The following is a 21,916-nucleotide window of genomic DNA, read 5'->3' on the forward strand; positions in this document are numbered from 1 at the left end:
TTACTGTCTTTATTGTTTCTGGCTCAGTGTAATATGTAGAGATCCATATCCCATTCTCATGTAGCACTTTTTAAGCAGTTGACACTGTCAGTAGAAGCAATACACAAATACACTGCTTTATGGAAAAGGATTGAAGACTAAGGCCATGAAGTGGTGGTTAGGGGAAAAGTATAAATCTTTCCAAAGATATTTTTGTTAATATAGAATAGTTGATATTTTGTCTTAGTGAAATGCTCTTTGACGAGAGAACTAATAAATTCAGGAAGAATAATATTTCATCTGGGCACAGAGCATGTACCTACCATAAATAAGTAAAGATTATTGTCTATTACAGCAAGGATATACTGTATGTTAAATATTATAGGAGATACTAAAATGCTATAGCAGTAGTGGCAGTAAGTTATAATTTATGATACATAGTTATAATTTATTGCCAAAGAATGGTCCAGTATATTAACATAATTAAGAGAAAAGCATGTGATTAAGAGTTGCTAGGAACTTGAATTTTGGTTTTAGTTTTGTTAATAATTAGGTTTGTGTGACTTTAGGCAAATCACCTAGTTTTTGATAAGTTTCTATACATATAAAATAAGGAAGATGAACCAGATAAATTCTAATTCTTTACAACTTTTTAATACTCTGAATTTATTTTTCTTTTTAACTTGTATTCAGGGGATGTGATGGATCATTTTAAGAAGGTATAGATAGATAGGAATGGCCTTGCATAGGAAATAACTTTTACTGAGCATTGAAAGATTGGGTTGGATAAATAAAAGGATGAAATAAGACTGAAAATGGAAAATTTATTCACAAAGATGATTTAGGCCAGGAAAGTCTTGAGTATATTTGGGAAAATGAAGGGTAGGACTGATGTGCGTTTAAATGAGATCAGATTGATTCAGTAGTAAATGGCCCTAAATGCCAGAGTTTATTCCTCAGCCTGTTGGTAGCTATGCATTTAACCAATTCTGACTTCTTTTTCTAAACAAAACCAATGTATAGAAACTCTTTAGGAATCCAGTTAGAGCTTCTTCTAACCTCTTCCTTTGGACAGCAGGGGAAGACAGAGACTAGTTAGAGCAGGGGTCGGGAACCTATGGCTTGCGAGCCAGATGTGGCTCTTTTGATGGCTGCATCTGGCTCGCAGACAAATCTTTAATAAAAAATAATAATAACGTTAAAAATATAAAACATTCTCATGTATTACAATCCATTCATTTCCTTCCGCTCATGTTCATGGTTGCAGGTGACTGGAGCCAATCACAGCTGTCCTCCGGGACAACACCAGATTTTTATTGGATAATGCATAACGTACACGGGTCGTTGTATAGCTCTCACAGAATTACATTAAAAATATTTGGCATTTATGGCTCTCTCAGACAAAAAGTTTCCCGACTCCTGAGTTAGAGAAACCTTGAGATGAAGTGATAAAGTCCTTAGCTAAGCTGGTGGCAGAGTAGTCATCAGTGGTATATCAAGGATGATGCTTGCACTGTGATTTAATCACATATAAGGCATATTACTTAGAATTATTGCTATCATAGTTGTCATCTTGAATAATCATGTTTAATATTAAATTTGGGTTTTGTTTCAGTATGTGTTGCTTGCAGGGTATGTTAATTGGAATTTCCTTGAGACATAACTAACTCAATTTTATTTTATTACTATTTTTTTAAGTGTGTGTGGGGGGGAGAGACTCCACATGCACCAGGACTGGGATCCACCCAGCAATCTCTATCTAGGGCAGATGCTCAAATCATCTGAGCTATCTTCAGCGCACAGGGGCCAGCACTTGAAACATTTGAGCTCCTGAAAGAGAAGGGAGAGAGGGAGGGGAAGAGAAGCAGGTGGTCACTTCTCATGTGTGCCCTAACTGGGGATCAAACCCAGGACATCTGTATGCTGGTCTGATGCTCTATCCACTGAGCCTGCTGGCCAGGGCCATTAACTCAATTTTATAATGTACAATCACCAAGAAGAAAGTTCTGAAGAAGACAAACAGCATATTAGCTCCTCTTTGGTTCTATTGGACTGAATTTCTGTGGAAAATAAAGAGTTGCTGTGTAGTATATTAAAATAGAGCAGTAAACAAAACTTTTTTTTTTTTTTGGATAACCAAAGTATATAAGGAAAAGCTATGTTTTAAAAGTTGCCATTTGCCTGACCTGTGGTGAAGCAGTGGATAAAGCGTTGACCTGGAACACTGAGGTCGCCGGTTCGAAACCCTGGGCTTGCCTGGTCAAGGCACATATGGGAGTTGATACTTCCTGCTCCTCCTCCTTCTCTCTCTTGCTCTCTCTCCTCTCTGAAAAATTAATAAAGTCCTTTAAAAAAAGTTATATTTCATCTTTGAAAAAAAAAAAAGTAAAAAATAAATAAATAAATAAAAGTTGCCATTTAATGTCATTTGCCAATTTAGTGGTGTTTTTCATTTAAATAGCAACTCACCTCTCTAGTTAACCCACAGCATACCATGATTTTTGCTATGAAAAACTATAGTAAATGCTGTTGCACATGTATAGATTTTTATCCATGTTAAAGTTTTTTTTTTTAAATTGAGAGTAGGGGAGATAGACTCCTGCCTGTGCCTGGACTAGGATCCATCTGGCAACCCCTGTCTGGGGCTGATGCTCTGCCCATCTGGGGCTACTGGCAATTGAGCTATTTTTAGTGCCTGAGGCAGGAGCTTCAGGGAGCCTTCCTCAGTGTCTGCCCTGGGCCTATGTATTCAAATCAATAGAGCCATGGCTGCAGAAGGGGAAGAGAGGAGAGGTGGGGATAGAGGGGAAAAAGCAGATGGTCACCTTTCCTGTGTGCCCTGACAGGAACCAAACCTCAGACTTTCACATTCTGTGTTGGCGCTCTACCACTGAGCCAACTGGCCAGGGCCATAGGTTCTTACTACTAATAATAATCATGAGAGTAGAAACAACAACATTCAGTCTTTATTTTATGCGGTAAATATTAATTCCTTTTAAAATTTGAGATACAGTTTTATATAGCTGAAATTTACCATTTTAAAGTATACAATTCAGTGAGTGGTTTTAATATCTTCACAAGGTTGTGCAACCATTACCAATGTCTAATTCCAGAACATTTTTCTTCCCCCAAAAGAAACCCTGCAGCCATTAGCAATCACTTCCCATTTTCCTCACCGCCTAGCAATCACCAGTCTACTTTCTCTCTCTCTATGGATTTACTTGGTTTGGATACTTCATGTCAATGGAATCATAGAATATGTGGTTCTTTATATGTCTGGCTTTTTTCACCTATGTTTTTAAGAATCATGCTGCAGCATGTATCAGCACTCTGTTCCTTTTTATGGCTGAATAATATCACATCATATGGATATACCATGCTTTGTCTATCTGTTCACCTATTGATAGATATTTTGGTTGTTTCTTTCTTTTTGCTGTTAAGAGTAATGCTGCTATGAACATTGGTGTACAAGTTTTTGTGTGGACATGTTTATCATTCTTTTAGGTGTGTATTGGGAGTAGAATTGCTAGGTTTTATAGTAAGTAATGAAAGGCAGAAACTGTGGAAGCCAAACTGAAAACAGGAGGTTAGTGTGTGTTCCAAAAGGAAAGTTTATTTTAAAAGTGCTTGGGTGTAAGCGGGCTTAGACCAGCAAAAGGGTGTCAGCCGAGGATATCAGCCGAATAGCTGTGGAAGGGAACAGGTAGGTATAGGGGTTGCTGCAGGCACTTGGACATGCTTTGATCAGCGTTGGGTGCCTTGCTGCTTCCAGACTGTCTCCTTTTCTCAACCCTCAGGCCCCTCATGATGGCCTTATCTCAAGGATATTTTTCAGAACCTTGGGGGGGGGATATTGTTGGGTGAGAGAAATGTTTATAGAAGTTGCTTTAGTGGGAGTTGGGTGAAGAAAATTTGAGTTTTAAAGAAGCCAGTTTAACCCTAACAAGTAACTTATATTTAACTTTTTGTGGAATGTGTTAATTCTTTTTTGAATAGACTTTATTTTGGAATAGTTTTAGATTTACAGAGAAACTGCAAAGATAATAGATTTCCTGTGTAGCCATTACCCATCTTTCCCTAACGTTAATATTACGTAAACCATAAAATGTGTGTTGCCTGACCAGGTGGTGGTGCAGTGGATAGAGCGTCGTACTGGGATGCGGAGGACCCAGGTCCAAGGCCCCGAGGTCGCAGGCTTGAGTGCAGGGTCTCTGGCTTGAGTGTGGGATCATAGACGTGACTCCATGGCCCTGGCTGGATCCTAAAGGTCACTGGCTTGAAGCCCAAGGTTGCTGGCTTGAGCAAGGGGCTCTGCTGTAGCCCCCCCCCCCCATCCCATCAAGGTACATATGAGAACACAATCAATGAACAACTAAGGAAGGAGATGCAATGAAGAATTGATGCTTCTCATCTCTCTCTCTTCCTGTCTGTCCCTATCTGTCCCTCTCTCTGATTTTCTCTCTGTCTCTCAAAAAAAAAACCCCTAAAACATAAAATGTGTGTCAAAACAAAGAAGTCAACATTGATCCTTTCCTATTAACTAAATTCTAGATTTTATTTAATTCAACCAGTATTCCCACTAATGTGTTTTATCTGTTCCAGGGTGCCACTTTGTCATGTCTCCTCAGATACCTCTACTCTGTGCCAGTTTCTGTCTTTGTTTTTCATGTTCTTGACAGTTTTGAGGAAACTGGTCAGGAATTTTGTAGACTGTCCCTTGGTTTGGGTTTGTCTGATGTTTTTCCCATTATTAGATTGGGTTACAGGTTTGGGGAAGACTACCAAAGAGGTGAAGTTGCTTCTCATCACATTAGATGGGGGTGGGGGTGATAACATGATTTATCATTGGTAATGTTAACCTTGATCACTTGGCTACTGCCTTCGTGACGAAAAAAGGATTTCTGTGGAAAGTAACCTCACAGGGTTATCTGATCATAAATTCCTAACTGGGCAGGTCATGGTGGGTAGTCATACCCCAGGCATATAACTTGTTAGCAAAAGGTTTATCTTTGCCTTAAGTAAGCCCTGTTTTATTGTTTCTCTGTATCTAGGTTCACACACTTTCGGAAATAAACTGTAGCTACTGCCTAGAGCAGGGGTCCCCAAACTACTGCCCGGCCCGCGGGCTGCATGCGGCCCCCTGAGGCCATTTATCCGGCCCCGCCGCACGCACTTCCGGAAGGGGCACCTCTTACATTGGTGGTCAGTGAGAGGAGCATAGTTCCCATTGAAATACTGGTCAGTTTGTAGATTTAAATTTACTTGTTATTTATTTTAAATATTGTATTCCGTTTTGTTTTTTTACTTTTAAATAAGATATGTGCAGTGTGCATAGGGATTTGTCATAGTTTGTTTTTATAGTCCGGCTCTCCAACGGTCTGAGGGACAGTGAACTGGCTCCCTATGTAAAAAGTTTGGGGACCCCTGGCCTAGAGAGTACTTAATTTTAGCTGTCCTGTAATCCCATTCACAGATTGCTTCCTCCCACCTTTATGTATTGTATTTCCCCATGTATAAGACGTACATTTTTCCGAAAAATTTGGGGTCTAAAAACTGGGTGCGTCTTATACAGGGGTTGTGGCATTTCAAATGCCATAGATGGAACCGAGGATGAGGCAATATATATGAAGACAGTGAGTGATCCATCATCAGACACAGATGAGGACAAGCTAATGGATGGGAGTTTTGACAGTGATGAGGAGTTGTATGAATTTTATGATGAATAAAACTTGAGTTCAATAATTTTATGTAATACTTTTTTTTTCCCCTTCAAATTTCGGGCCCTAAAATTAAGGAGCGTTTTATACACAGGGAACTATGGTAATCTTTGTTTCCTCCTGAATCTCACATGCATAAAAGAGATTGTTGTTATCTGCAGCATTTATCTCAGTCTGTTGAGATCTTGCTTCCAGGTGTCTTTTTGGCTTAAATAAATTTTATAAACATTCTCTACAGGTTTGGACATTTCTTACGTAGACACAATGTTTGTCAGATTTTTCCACTGCGAAGTTATTTTTCCCTTTCCATATTCTTTGGGAATGAGTCACCAAGTCCAGCTTACACTCAAATGTGAAGGAAGGTTAAGTTTTAACTAACTCCTAAGGAGGGGTGTATCTACATTCACTGCTCACAGAATTTAGGGGATGTTTCAAAATGAAAATGAAGCTATAAAATATCCCCTATTTTTTGTGAGCAGTGTATATTACTTGAAATTCTTTCGTAAAGAAGATTTGTCCCTCACCCCTTTATTTTTTTTATTTTTTTATTTTTTTGTATGTTTCTGAAGCTAGAAACGGGGAGAGACAGTCAGACAGACTCCCACATGCGCCCGACCGGGATCCACCTGGCACGCCCACCAGGGGGCGATGCTCTGCCCCTCCAGGGCGTCGCTCTGTTGCGACCAGAGCCATTCTAGCGCCTGGGGCAGAGGCCAAGGAGCCATCCCCAGCGCCCGGGCCATCTTTGCTCCAATGGAGCCTTAGCTGCGGGAGGGGAAGAGAGAGACAGAGAGGAAGGAGAGGGAGAGGGAGAGGGGTGGAGAAGCAGATGGGCGCCTCTCCTGTGTGCCCTGGCCGGGAATCGAACCCGGGACTTCTGCACGCCAGGCCGACGCTCTACCACTGAGCCAACCGGCCAGGGCCCCTCACCCCTTTATTTATTCATTTATTTGTATCAATATGAACTATATTTATTTTGTACTTTGGCTTACAGTCTAACATTGCTTTGTTAATTTTGTTGCTCAAATCACTCCAGCATTGGCTTTTTGGAACTCTTTCCTGTGTCCTTTGACACACCCTTATCCTTTTTAAGTACTTCCTTGTAAGGTGCTCTAGAGCCAGCAATTTTCTACCAGTGTGCTTCAAACATTTTTATTATTATTTTTATTTATTTTTGTAAGAGCTTATTTGAACCACAATGCAGACATATATCCCTGGGAGCAAGATCTCAAATGCTGTCTGTGGGTCAAATAAGTTTGCAAATATGATGTATATGTTTGCTTGCTTACAGTTTGCATTGGGTGTGGGGGACAGGCTGTAAGCAGGCAGGGTCCTTAGAGCCTAAGGCAGTGATGGGCAATCTTTTGAGCTTGGTGTGTCAAAATTCACCAAAAAACCGAGCATAACTCGGGTGGTGTGTCACTTCGAGAAAAAAACCATAATTTCGCGATATTTATAGTTTAAATAACAAAAATGTATAATTGTAACATATAACTATATTTAATAAACCAAAAACTAATTATTTAACTTACCTGCTTAGTGACTTCTTTGTTCATCTATCAGTCGGTTTCTTTTGTTGGTCTTGGTATTATTTAACTTGTGTGGGGTGCCAAGAACTAAGATAAGTGAGGGGGAGGGGAAATTCTTTTATTTTATTTTATTTTTTTAATTTTTATATATTCATTTTAGAGAGGAGAGAGAGAGGGAGAGACAGAGGGGAGGAGCTGGAAGCATCATCTCCCATATGTGCCTTGACCAGGCAAGCCCAGGGTTTCGAACCGGCGACCTCAGCATTTCCAGGTCGATGCTTTATCCACTGCGCCACCACAGATCAGGCATGGGGGGGAATTCTTTAACCTGCCTATTAGTGACTTTTTTGTTGCTGAATTTCATTGGCTAAATCTTCAATTGAAGGTTGGTATTTTGTATACTTCAAGCCCAAGCAAGCGCTACTAACTTCATCTGTCAGTCTGTTTCTTTTGTTGATTTTGATATTATTTAACGCTGAGTATAAGGTCTCACAAAAGTATGTAGAGGGAAAAATTGTGAGTAAAGCCATTGCTATATTTTTCGGGTGCTAAAAGTGTCTGGTAATCAGTTCCAGGCACTCCAAATTTCCTGTTCGTTGTGGCACTCCTCTTGATTCTCCAAGCGGCACCTTTCCAGAGTCTCAAGCTTTGACCTCAAGTCAACAAACACCTGAGCCCAGACGCTGTCTTGAAATTCTGCAAGTTGCATCTTATGTAAATTAAGATGGCTGCCGCTATTTCTAATGCCAGGAAACGGCACCCATAGCACAGACCCTCTCGCCTCTCCCAGCCTCCCTCTCACTTATCTCAGTAATGATGGTCAATTAGAAGTCCATGACACCCCAGAACAGCAGACTGGATGATGGTTGCCTTGGTTATGTGGTTGCTGGTAATGGCGATCACAGGGCCCCCAGAGATGCGTCCCCTGCGGCATTCTGCTGCTCCCTGCTCCGCCGGCCGGAAGTGAGGTCAAAGATCCCCTAACGGCCTAACTGGAAGTCCCAGAACTAGACACTCTGTGCCGGAATTCTGTTGTTTTGGCCTACAGGCCTCGGCACAGAGTGTCTACACTACAGCAAATGTTTTACCCTTGGCTACTGCACCTGGCCGTTCAGGAGCCGAGGATAAAACGTCCTTCTCGGCATGCGGCCCCATACTTCTCTGGTATGTGGCCACGTGTCATCAAAAATGGCTACGTGTGTCAGTGCTGACATGTGTGTCATGGGTTCGCCATCACGGGCCTAAGGCTTAGTTTTAAGACTAAGTCTTTCCCACCCTTTTAATACTAAGATCTTCTCAACGCTAAGCTTTTCCCCACACCCTTGACCAGTGTAGTCAACCTGGTCCCTACCACCCACTAGTGGGCATTCCAGCTTTCATTGCAGGTGGTAGCAGAGCAACCAAAGTATAAATAAAAAGGTAGATTTAACTATAGTAAGTTGTTTTATAAAGATTTATTCTGCCAAACAGCGCAAATCCGACATAAAGTACTTGGTAAGTAATTATTATTATATGCTTTAACTTGCTGTAACTCTGCTTTATAAATATTATAAAGTTACTTTTCTACTTTATAAATCACCATTACTGTGGAACCGGTGGGTGGTTAGAAAATTTTACTACTAACAGAGATACAAAAGTGGGTGGTAGGTATAAAAGGTTGACTACCCCTGCCCTTGACTGTTGCATGATAGAGGGTGGTGCACTCTTATGAGGAATCCCATTTATGCCTCAGATAGGTGGCTTTGTATCAGAGACTTCCTTATTTGTATACTAGCATAAAGGCTTTAATTTCTACACTACAGTGTGTCCGTAAAGTCATGGTGCACTTTTGACCTGTCACAGGAAAGCAACAAAAGACGATAGAAATGTGAAATCTGCACCAAATAAAAGGAAAACTCTCCCAGTTTCATACCTATTCAGCGCAGTTCGATGTGGGCTCACGCACAGATTTTTTAGGGCTCCTTAGGTAGCTATCCCATATAGACTCTACAGACTCGTCACTGACTGATGGCCTACCAGAATGCGGTTTCTCTACCAAACTACCGGTTTCCTTCAACTGCTTATCTCACCGAGTAAGGTTATTCCTATGTGGTGGTGCTTCGTTATAAACGCGCCAATATTCACATTGCACTTTGGTCATGGATTCGAATTTAGCGAGCCACAGAACACACTGAACTTGCCTCTGTACCGACCACATCTCGACTGGCATGGCTGTGGGCTGCTCCGCTGTATACATGGTGTTACATCATCTGCGCATGTGCACATGCTGCCACATCATCCTTCAGAAACTGGGAGAGTTTTCCTTTTATTTGGTGCAGATTTCTCATTTCTATCGTCTTTTGTTGCTTTCCTGTGACAGGTCAAAAGTGTACCATGACTTTATGGACACACTGTATAAAATAAGGAAGACCAGGGGTGCCCGCCCCCTCCTTCCCTCCCTCCTTTTTTCCCTCCTCCCCTCTCTCCCTCCCCTCAAATTAGCATTGCAGAGGAGAGGCAGCTAAGATGGCAGAGGGGTGAAGGAGAAGCCAGTTTGTGCAGAGAGAAGGAGATGGGGAACAGATGTGAATAAGGCTGGTGGGGCCTTTGATTCTAGGAATACTCAGATGAGTCAGTGGCTTTGGGAGCCCTGAATGGTAAGGAAAGTGTTTTCCCACTGTGTGTATTTTTTTGCCCAGGAGGTGCAAGCTAGGATTAAAGGTAATGGCCCACTAGTTCTTGACTTCGTTGTTTCATTACCATCTGTCTGAATCAAACCTGAACCTGCGTTGGCCAGGCGGCTGTGATGGTGGCCATGACTACTGGCTTTACACTGTCTTGCAAGAATGTTTAAAATAGGCAGTACGTGACTATTTAGTCGGAGCACTGACCTCTTTTCCTTAGATTGTCAAATAAAAAGACAACAACAGTCAACACAACAATAGCTGTCCAGTATGAATGAATCAAAATTATACTTATTTTTATTTTGTCAGATTCGCAAAAAAATTTTTTTTTTGGTGTACCACAGAATTTTAGTAATTAATTTATGTGTGCCATGAGATGAAAAGGTTGAAAATAGCTGCTCTAAGCTCATCTTTCATTTTTCCTGTTCTAGGCCCAGAACCATCTAGTTCTACAAGGAGCCCTGAGGCACTGTTCAGTAAATTGTCCAAGGTCACACAGTCAAGTAAATGGTAGAACTAGGCTTCCAAACAAAACAATCTGATTTCATGAACTCATGCTCTTAACCTCAATATTAGACAACATGCAGCTGAAGGTGCATTGGCAGTTTCTAGTCATGTTCTATCTGTTAGCCAGCCTTAAGGACAGAATTTTGTAGTCAGTCTACACCAGAGGTCCCCAAACTTTTTTTTTTTTTTGTATTTTTCTGAAGCTGGAAACGGGGAGAGATAGTCAGACAGACTCCCGCATGCGCCCGACCGGGATCCACCCGGCACGCCCACCAGGGGCAACGCTCTGCCCACCAGGGGGCGATGCTCTGCCCCTCCGGGGCATCCCTCCGCTGTGACCAGAGCCACTCTAGCGCCTGGGGCAGAGGCCAAGGAGCCATCCCCAGCGTCCGGGCCATTTTTGCTCCAATGGAGCCTTGGCTGCGGGAGGGGAAGAGAGAGACAGAGAGGAAGGAGGGGGGGGTGGAGAAGCAAATGGGCACTTCTATGTGCCCTGGCCGGGAATCGAACCCGGGTCCCCTGCATGCCAGGCCGACGTTCTACCGCTGAGCCAACCGGCCAGGGCCGGTCCCCAAACTTTTTACACAGGGGGCCAGTTCACTGTCCTTCAGACTGTTGGAAGGCCGCCACATACAGTACTCCTCTCACTGACCACCAATGAAAGAGGTGCCCCTTCTGGAAGTGCAGTGGGGGGCCGGATAAATGGCCTCAGGGGGCCGCAGTTTGGGGATGCCTCTACACCAAATAATTACTGGACCATGACAATTTTATATTGATTTTTTTAACCACAGCTGTAAAAAGTAATTACTAGCCAATGATAATGACTGTTAACATTTTTGTGCATTTTCTTCTGTATATACATGCAAATGTACTTTGAAAATTTATTTTGATTTTTAAAATTTAATATGCATTAATATAGATCATCTTTGGTCACAGCATAACCAAAATGCATTTGGTCAAAGTGTAACCAAAATCTGATCTTGCTGTTTTTGTTTGTCACTGGTGATTAAGATGAAAGTAAGCTGGGCTAGGGTTAATCTGTTTTGCATTAATGGTTAGATAAGAGATAAACATGTCTTGATTTATCAATTCATCAAATGATACTCAAAATATTGTTACTAAGCCTTATCATTCTTCCATTGTAGCAATAGATAAGTCTCCTCTGGTAATACACACTTAACAGACCACACTTAAGAACAGCCAGTCACATCCTGCTCCTATCCCACCCAAAACAAAACAAACTCCACTTGATGTGCCCAGTTGGTGTGGAAGAACCATTGGACTGTATGTCACTTACAGTGCCTCGGATCTCACCCCACGTCTTCCTTTGACCACCAGCATAATTTCACGTCAGGCACTCTTTCTCAAACACAAATATAAATCTCTTTTTATGCCCTTCTCCCAGCCCTTCTCTAGTAATTATTCCCAGAAATGTTTATTTTTCCCCTTTACCCTCTCTTACCCTCCTTCTTTTGTAGGCTGAAAAAGTAGCTGTCATTATGACAGATAAAATACACAATAGTGCTAGTGGCATACTCCTATCAAGGAAAACAAAAGCTGTAAGATTTGAAGAATTAGGTATAATAATCTCTTCATTCCTCAATTTTTCCCAAATCATACCTACTTTTCATTGGGTACTAACCTTCTCTAAATAAATAAAATAACTTTATTTTTAATTTTATGTAAATGCAGTTGGCATTCTTTCCATTGTATGTGTACAAAATTTTGTTCACTTACATGCATTAAATAACTGTAATAAATTAGGATCTAATTACCAATCAAAACCTTGTTTAGTGGAGAAATATGTTGTTTCCTAAAATATGTAGTTTTGTATTAGAATTCATATGTAAATTAGGCATCCCTTCCCCTTAATAGCTGATTTTAAAGGTGTTTAATTCACTTCTTTAAAGATATAAAATATGTGTGTGTATGTGTAGCGAGGTTAAAGTTTTTCCACTGGATTGGCCATGTGGGTAAGAGGAGTTACTTTACTGCCCGGAAAGGGCATCACAGAGTGTTAGAACCTTGGGATGTGGCCATACTCTGGTTTTGAGCCACACTCTGGATTTACTTTTGTCAGTCTTCCCAGATGGATCAAGTTCTGTGACCCTGTCTGCAAAGCTCGCAAGGGACGAATTAGATTTGTAGTTAGAATGTCAGATTGCCCTGGCCGGTTGGCTCAGCGGTAGAGCGTCGGCCTAGCGTGCGGAGGACCCGGGTTCGATTCCCGGCCAGGGCACACAGGAGAAGCGCCCATTTGCTTCTCCACCCCTCCGCCGCGCCTTCCTCTCTGTCTCTCTCTTCCCCTCCCGCAGCCAAGGCTCCATTGGAGCAAAGATGGCCCGGGCGCTGGGGATGGCTCTGTGGCCTCTGCCCCAGGCGCTAGAGTGGCTCTGGTCGCAACATGGCGACGCCCAGGAGGGTCGCAACATGGCGACACCCAGGATGGGCAGAGCATCGCCCCCTGGTGGGCAGAGCACCGCCCCATGGTGGGCGTGCCGGGTGGATCCCGGTCGGGCGCATGCGGGAGTCTGTCTGACTGTCTCTCCCTGTTTCCAGCTTCAGAAAAATGCAAAAAAAAAAAAAAAAAAAAAGAATGTCAGATTTTCAGAGACCAAATACTGCATCGGTGGCGCTTTTTTTTTTAGTGGCACATTTTCATCTTTTGGGAAAGTTTATATGAAAGATAAATTGTAATCATAAGGCTAGTGGGCATAGATTCAGATTCCGGGGGGGGGGGGGAAGGGGTTGGTTGATATATTTAAAAGCAAGTGTCCTATCTGCTATAGAAATGGAGACATATCAGAGACTATCCTTTGATTGGCTGGTTAGAACATAGTCTTCCTCTTTGGAATTCTCTTTTTTTAAGACTCCATGTTGTCTGTCTTTCTATTAGAACGTTTACCCTTCGAATCATTTGAGTAGGTGAATCTTCTGATACATTAGTATCATCATACTTTCCCAAAACTATCATAGTCCTCTAAACTGGACATGGCTTTTCAGACATTCCCTCAGCTAACCATTTACTAACTTTGTTAGGAAGGATTGCCCATATATATATAATATATAAAATATATAATATATTATATATATATATTTTAAAGGATTTTATTTATTGCTTTAAAGAGAGGAGAGAAAGAGAAGGGGGAGCAGAGGAGCAGGAAGCATCAACTCATAGGAATTGCTTCCCTTATGTGCCTTGACAGGGCAAGCCCAGGGTTTCGAACCAGCGACCTCAGCATTCCAGGTCAAGGCTTTATACACTGCGTCACCACAGGTCAGACTGCCTATAAATATTGATGACCAGTTTTATCTCTCACTTGTCGAGTGTTACAGATATTGCAAATTTTACTCTAAATGGGTAACATTTTCTCTTTTGAAGCTGGGGAGGGGATTATTACTGTTTTGTGCTTGTCTATACCATTTTCTACCTTGTTATTAACTGTTAATTTTTGCCTGTTTCAGGCCATATTGTAATTCTGAATCATGTCTGATAACGGAGAACTGGAAGACAAACCTCCGGCACCTCCCGTGAGAATGAGCAGTACCATTTTTAGCACTGGAGGCAAAGACCCCTTGTCAGCTAATCACAGTTTGAAACCTCTGCCCTCTGTTCCGGAGGAGAAGAAGCCCAGGAATAAAATCATCTCTATATTCTCAGGCACAGAAAAAGGTAAATAATTATTATGATTTCAAGAGTCTCAGTTATTTTGTTATTCATTTTGATATCCTTATTTTTTTAAATTAAATTTAATGGGGTGACATAGATCAATAAGAGTACCTTGGTGTCAGGTGAACATCTCTATAGCATTTGAACTGTTGATTGTGTTGTGTTGTGTGCCCACCACCCAAAGTCAGGTTATTTTCTGTCACTGTATTTTCTATGTACAGTATTTGTTCCTTTTTACTCTTGATACTTTTTAATTAAAGCATAAGTTGATATTTTTTATGGTGAGAGCAGTAACTATCCAAGAAAACAATTAATGGTGGTATATAAGAACTGTTAGAAAGCCTAATTTATTTAAAACTGTGATAAAAAAGAATAAAAGTTGTTGCTCAGCTGATTTGTTATGTGGTACTCATCTTCATTTTCAGACACTAGAGCTGTAGTTGTGGCTTCCCAACATTAGTGCAATTTGTGATATTTGAGAAAGACCTACTATTATAAGAAAAGTAATATAAGAGTCTATAGTTCCCTATCTAAAATCTCTGGAGCCAGCTGTGTTCTGGAATTAAGAAGTTTTCTGATTTCTGAGAGTAGTAGGAATACTGCCTTTTTCTCATGTGTTCTTTTAATGTCCTCAGAAGCATCTGAGGCAGCACTCAGCAGTGTGTTAACATATCTTCAACAAATAGGAGGCTAGTCCAGTGAAAGAGGTGTTTTTTGAAACTTTTGTTTTAGTCATGTGTATATAGGAATACTTCTTTTTATGTGCTTCCCAGATACTGCATTGTTTTTAGAAATTCAAAGTTTGTGGCAACCCTGCATTGAGCAACTCTTTATCAGCACCATGTTTCCAACAGCCATTTGCTCATTTTGTGCCTGTCACATTTTGGTAATTCTCATAATATTTTACACTTTTTCATTATTTGTTATGGAATCTGTGATCAGTGATCTTTGATGTTACTGTTGTAATTGTTTGAGGGTGCAACAAACTACACCTATGTAAGATGGCAAACTTAATAGATAAATGTTGTGTGTGCTCCAGTGACTGGTCCTTCTCCCATCTCTCTCCCTCTCCTTGGGCCTCCCTATTTCCTGAGACATATTATTGAAATCAGGCTAATTGATGACTTTACAATGGCCTCTAAGTGTTCAAATGAAAGGAAGAGCTGCATGTCTGTCACTTTAAATCAAAAGGTAGAAATGATTAAGCTTAATGGGGAAGGCATGTCAAAAGCTGAGACAGGCCAGATGCTACTAGGCCTCTTGTACCAAACAGCCAAGTGATAAATACAATGGAAAAGTTCTTGAAGGAAATTAAAAGTGTTACTCTAACGAAAGTACAAATGATAAGAAAGTGAAACAGCCTATTGCTGATATGGAGAAAGTTTTAGTGGTCTGGATAGAAGATTGAACTAACCACAATATTCCCTTAACCAAAGCTTAATCCAGAGCAAGGCCCTAACTTTCTTCATGTCTTTTAAAGCTGAGAGAGTTGAGGAAGCTGCAGAAGAAAAGTTTGAAACTTGAAGAAGTTGATTCATGAGGTTTAAGAAAGAAGGCATCTCCATAACATTAAAGTGCAAGGTGAAGCAGGAAGTACTGATACAGAAGCAGTAGCAGGTTCTTCAAAAGATCTAGTAGTGGCCCTGGCTGTTTGGCTCAGTGGTAGAGTATCGGCCCAGCATGTGGATGTCCCAGGTTCGATTCGCAGTCAGGGCACACAGAAGCACCCATCTGCTCCTCTACCCCTCTCCCTCTCACTTGTCTTTCTCCCCCTCACCCCAACTCCTGCAGCCACGGCTCAATTGGAGCAAGTTGGCCTGGGCACTGAGGATGTCTCCATGGCCTCTGCCTCAGGTGCTAAGAAGAGCTCAATTGCTGAACAGCAGAGCTACACACCAGATAAGAGCATCACCCCCTAGTGGGCTTGTGAGGTGCATCCCAGTCAGGGCGCATGTAGGGGTCTGTCTTTGCCTTCCCTCTTCTCACCAAATAAACAAACAATCAAATAAGATCTAGTAAGATAGTCAATGAAGGTGTCTACACTAAACAACAGATCTTCGATGTAAATGAAAACAGCCTTATACTGGAAGAAAATGCCATCTAGGACTTTCATACCTAGAGAGAAGTCATTGCCTGGCTTCAAAGCTTCAAAGGACAGGCTGAATCTTTTGTTAGGAGCTAATGCAGCTGATGATTTTAAGTTGAAGCCAATACTCTTTACCATTCCGAAAATCCTAGGGCCCTTAAAAATTATGCTAAATCTACTCTGCCTGTACTCTATAAATCAAACAACAAAGCCTGATGACAGACACCTGTTAAGAGCATAGTTTACTAAATATCTTAAGCCCACTGTTGATACCTACTACTAAGGAAAAAAGCTTTCTTTCAGAATACCACTGCTCATTGACAATGCAACTTGTGACCCCAGAACTCTGATGGAGATGTACGAGATTAACATTGGTTTCATGCTTGCTAACACAATATCCATTATGCAGCACATTGGATCAAAGAGTAATTTTGACTTTCAAGTCTTATGATTTGAGGAATACATTATTTAAGGTTCTAGCTGCTATCGATAGTGAGTCCTCTGATGGATCTGGACAAAGTAAATTGAAAACCTTCTGGAAAAGATTCACCGTTCTAGATGCCATTAAAAACGTGTGCTTCTTGAGAAGAGGTCAGAATATCAACATTAGCAGGAGTTTGAAAGAAGTTGGTTCCAATCCTTATGGATGACTTTGAAACAGTTAACTTCAGTAGAGGAAGTAACTATTTGTGTGGTAGAAATAGCAAGAAGTGTAACCTCAGGATATGACCGAATTGCTGTAATGATAAAACTTGAACAGATGAGGAGTTGCTTATTGATGAACAAAGAAAGTGGTTTTGATAGGGGAACTCAGGAGTTAAAATTTTAACCTGAGGAATGATGGCTTTAGTTATGGTCCTTGGGCTTAATGGTTAATGTAGGTAGAGACTTTGTTCCAGGAGCTTTGTTCCCTGAGTGGGCTTGCATGACTTAACAAGATCTGCAAGTAGTCCACTTCTGTGCCCCATGGGTCTGTAAGCATAGCCTTTGTGCTCCAAGGACAGAACCCCACTGGCTATAATACAGTTAACTTTGACTATGATCTAAACCAGTGGTCCCCAACTTTTTTTGGGCCACGGACCAGTGTAATGTTAGAAAACATTTTCATGGACCAGCCGTTAGGGTGGGACGGATAAATGTATCACGTGACTGAGACAAGCGTCAAGAGTGAGTTTTAGACAGATGTAACAGAGGGAATCTGGTCATTTTTAAAAACTAAAACATCATTCAGACTTAAATATAAATAAAACAGAAATAATGTAAGTTATTTATTCTTTCTCTGCGGACCGGTACCAAATGGCCCACGGACCAGTACCAGTCCGTGGCCTGGGGGTTGGGGACCACCGATCTAAACCTTTAAGTATTCCTATCTTCCCCTTATAAAAAGATTGGCTTGGGATAGGGCGTTGAAACAGCTTTGGGTACATGAACCCCATCTCTTCAGATCACTGGCCATCTAAATAAAATGTCCTTAAAAGATTCAATCCCTGCCTGACCTGTGGTGGTTCAGTGGATAAAATGTCGCCCTGGAACGCTGAGGTCACCAGTTCAAAACCCTGGGCATGCCGGGTCAAGCCACATGTGGGAGTTGATGCTTCCTGCACCTCACCAGCCCCCTTTTTCTCTGTCTTTCTCTCCTCTCTCTAAAAAATCAATAAATAAAATCTTAAAGAAAAAAAAATGTTCAATCCTGTCTCTATTTATTTGGCTGAAACGGTGACAGGCAGCATCAACTCCAGTATTTCCAGTTTCAGTTTCTTGAGATGAAATCTACCCCTGGTGAAGATGCTATGAAAATTGTTGAAATGATAGCAAAGGATTTAGAATATATATAAGCTTAGTTGATAAAGCAGCAGGAGGGTTTGAGAGGATTAACCCCAGTTTTGAAAAGCATCATTTGCTACAGAAAAATTGGTGAAAGGATGAATCAATCGATGCAGCAGGTGTTTCATTGTCTTATTCTAATAAATTGCCACAGCCACACAGCCACCCCAACCTTCAGGAACTACTACTCTGATCAAGCCAGCAGCCAGCAGCATCGAGGCAAGACCCTCTCCAGCAAAAAGATTATGTCTGAATGAAGGCACAGTGATGGTTAGCATTTTCTAGCAAAAACGTATTTTTAAATTTAATATATACCATATTTCCACATGTATAAGATGCTCCCATGTATAAAATGCACCTTAATTTTGGGGCCCGAAATTTGGGGGGAAAAATGTATTACATATAGTTATTGAACTCACATTTTCATCATAAAATTCATATAACTTGTTATCACTGTCAGAACTCCCATCCATTAGCTTATCCTCATCTGTGTCTAATGAAGAATCAGTCTTCAAAAATGAGCACAAAAACAAGCATGAAAAAGCAGGAAATGCAATTTAAAAAATCTACAACCACTGTATAAGATGCACGCAGTTTTTAGACCCCAAATTTTTCCAAAAACTGTGCATCTTATACATGGGGAAATACAATACATTATGTCTTATAGACATTATACTATTGGACACTTCATAGACTATAATATAGTGTAAACATAACTTTTTTTTTTGTATTTTTTTTTTTTCTGAAGCTGGAAACGGGGAGAGACAGTCAGACAGACTCCCGCATGCGCCCAACCAGAATCCACCTGGCACGCCCACCAGGGGGCGATGCTCTGCCCCTCCGGGGCGTCGCTCTGCCACGACCAGAGCCACTCTAGCGCCTGGGGCAGAGGCCAAGGAGCCATCCCCAGCACCCAGGCCATCTTTGCTCCAATGGAGCCTTGGCTGCGGGAGGGGAAGAGAGAGACAGAGAGGAAGGGGGGGGGTGGAGAAGCAAATGGGCGCTTCTCCTATGTGCCCTGGCCGGGAATCGAACCCGGGTCCCCCGCACGCCAGGCCGACGCTCTACCGCTGAGCCAACCGGCCAGGGCCTGTAAACATAACATTTATATGCACTGGAAAATAAAATTTTGTGTGACTTGCTTTATTGTGATACTCACTTTATTGTGGTGGTCTGGAACTGAACCCACAGTATTTCTGAAGTATGCCTGTATTGGGTCAAGATGTAAAATCTTTTGGTGTGGGTTCTGAACAAAAATTTAAAGTTTGCTGTGAGGTATAGACTTAGAGGTAAAATTGCTGGATTACAGGGTATTCCCATGTTTGACTTGACTGGATTTGTCAGATCGCTTTTTAAAATTTTTTTTGTGTTCGTTCTTACTCACAGAACATAGATGTTTCCATTACAGGACTTCAGTTTTTGCCAAGTTGGGAGGTGTAAAATGCTATCTTATTGTGGTTTTAATTTGCATTTCTCTGATGACTCTGGAAATAATAGCCTTTTCTTATGTTAATTTACCAATCATTTGTTTTCTGTGACATTCTTTAATCCATTTTCCTATTAACTTTTTTATTAATATACATTTCTAATAGTTTATATATTAATCCTTTGTCAGTTATATCTGTTATTAAATATAGTTTTCCAAGTTATTTGCTTTTTTCAAAACCTTTTCAGTGGTATCTTTTGATGAATAGAAGTTAACTTTTGATGAATAGAAGTTAATTTTGGTGGTGTTGAACTGATTGATTTCTTTTATGGTTGAGTTTTTTGTGTTTTAAGAAACCGTTGCCAAGACTTGAGGAGGTGAACATACATACGGTATACAGAGGTTGATGGCTTGAGCAAAGGGTTTTTGGCTCAGCTGGAGCCCCCCTGGTCAAGGCACATATGAGAAAGCAGTCTATGAGTACAATGCTACAACTACAAGTTGATGCTCTCATCTCTCTCCCTTCCTGTTTGCCTCAAAAATAAATAAATAAATAAACAAACAAATAAAAGTTTTACAGTTTAAAAGGAAAAAAAGTTTTGCAGTGTGTCTTTTACAATGTAAACCTTTGAATTATCTGGATTTGGTTTTTGTGGATCTGGACAGAGAGAACCATTTTTACTGTTTTTAAACCAGTGTTCCAGACCATTTGTTAAAAATTTTATCACTTCTCATACTGACCTGTAACACTAGCCACTATCTGTCAGGTTTCCGTGTTCTCTATTTTATTGCATTGGCTTATTTTTCTGTACCGAGCTGATAATGGCCCTAATTAATATAGCTTATAATTTGTAATACCTGATAGTGGTATACTGGTTCTGGTGTGGTTTGTGTATGGTGTCATATAAAAAGCATTTTACTGGACCTGCACGTGGAGAAACTTAGACTTTTGCAGTAAGATTTATTTGGAGAGGAAATGGTTGCTCACAGGCTTTTTAGTGTCTCAGCTCTGTCTTGCCAAGGGAAAAGTACAGTTTTGTCTTCATTAAACTCAGTATAAAATCCAAAATCCAGATATTCTGTGTCATGGTTTAGCCCGTATAAAAGCTTATTCCAGTTCAGGTGCTGCTTAAAGCCTGTACTTGGGAGACCATCCACCTGCCATTTGGACAAACTATGAATGAATAAGCAGGACAAGCTTATTTCCAAGGAGGAAGACAGCGACCTTTACTAAGCCTGTGTTTGTATTGCCAGGCTGGGAAGGACTAGTTTTGCTTTAAGCCAACCAATCACTTTCTTTAAGATTTCATGGGCTCGTGTTGGTCTTTTTCACTAACCAGTCAGATCCTTCTTCTAGGCTAGACTGACAAGCCTCTATGGCCACCATTTTGGCTTCCACTGCACATGCCTTAAAGTGGGAACACAGAAACACCTCCTCCCAGCACTGGATGGGCAGTGCCTTGGAGAGATTCCTTTCAAACCTGAGTCTGGGGGGCTGAGGGCTCAGTGGGCTCTGAGAGCACAGTAGATCCTGAAATGTGTAATTGAGTCTTATGAATACTACTTTAGCCTTTTAGCAAATTAAGCTAAATGAGATGTTGTAGCTTTCTACCAAAGTAGGCTTCCCAGGTTTATAAAATATAATGTCCAACACCCTTTACTCTCTTTTCCCATCAATATTTACTACCTGTCTACATTAACAATAGAATAAATCTGCTACAGGTTCTTCAGGATCTTTTGGCCCTTTGCTCTTTATACATTTCAGAATTTGATTATTGTTTAGATTTTGTTTTTGTTTTTTAAGGCCTGTTGATGTTTTGATTAGAATTGCATCAAATTTGTTGAGGAAGTTGGGGAGAATTGCATTCAGCTTTGCATTTGAGAATATAACATCGGCAGAGTCTCCTTGTGTAGCCTATTTGGAGAGAGATTCAGAAGTGCAATAGTTTTTGGTTAGAGAGGTGGACTGTTTGAAGGGTAGTGGGCTTCTTGATTCGTATTATTCCCAGATACTCTTTCCTCCCTTTCCAGCCCAACCTCCCACACTTACTGTTCCTTCTTGGAAGCTTACACCTCTGACACAGCTGTGTCCTGGAGCTTTGAGAGTTAGGAATGAGGGGAACTCTGTGTGTGTATGCACATTCATGATTATAAGAATGCAGAAATCTACCTGCTTAACCACTCCCAACGTTGGTGCAGTAGCATTCTCCTGCCTATATCCTGAGTTGCTGTTTCTCTCTTTAGTTTTGTTCTACTTTTCATTTCCAGGGCATTCCTCATAGATTTTTTAAAAATTAACTTTACAGAGTAGTGTGGGCAAGGGAATGAGAATTATCAACTCATAGTTGCTTCCTCTTGTTATTATTGGTTGCTTGTCATGTGTGCCATGACCAGGCAAGTCCACAGTTTCGAACTAGTGACCTTCGACCAGGCAGATTTTGTTTTATGATAAAAAGATTTGGTGTAGAATGGGATGGCTACAATATGTGCTTAGTCTGTCATCTTGAACCAGATG

The 21,916-nt window shown here is 41.0% G+C and overlaps 1 protein-coding gene across 1 annotated transcript in view; it reads left to right on the top strand.

The window, feature by feature from the left end:
- Window positions 1-21,916, top strand: part of PAK2 (p21 (RAC1) activated kinase 2) — a 110,003-nt gene that overhangs the window by 32,859 nt on the left and 55,228 nt on the right. Inside the window, exon 2 of the mRNA XM_066348048.1 lies at window positions 13,861-14,068. Within this exon, the coding sequence (XP_066204145.1) occupies window positions 13,882-14,068 (187 nt within the window). The 5' untranslated portion in view covers window positions 13,861-13,881. The remainder of the gene's footprint in view (window positions 1-13,860; window positions 14,069-21,916) is intronic.

The sequence above is a fragment of the Saccopteryx leptura genome, chromosome 8, assembly GCF_036850995.1.
Source record: "Saccopteryx leptura isolate mSacLep1 chromosome 8, mSacLep1_pri_phased_curated, whole genome shotgun sequence".
NCBI classification, from domain to species: domain Eukaryota; kingdom Metazoa; phylum Chordata; class Mammalia; order Chiroptera; family Emballonuridae; genus Saccopteryx; species Saccopteryx leptura.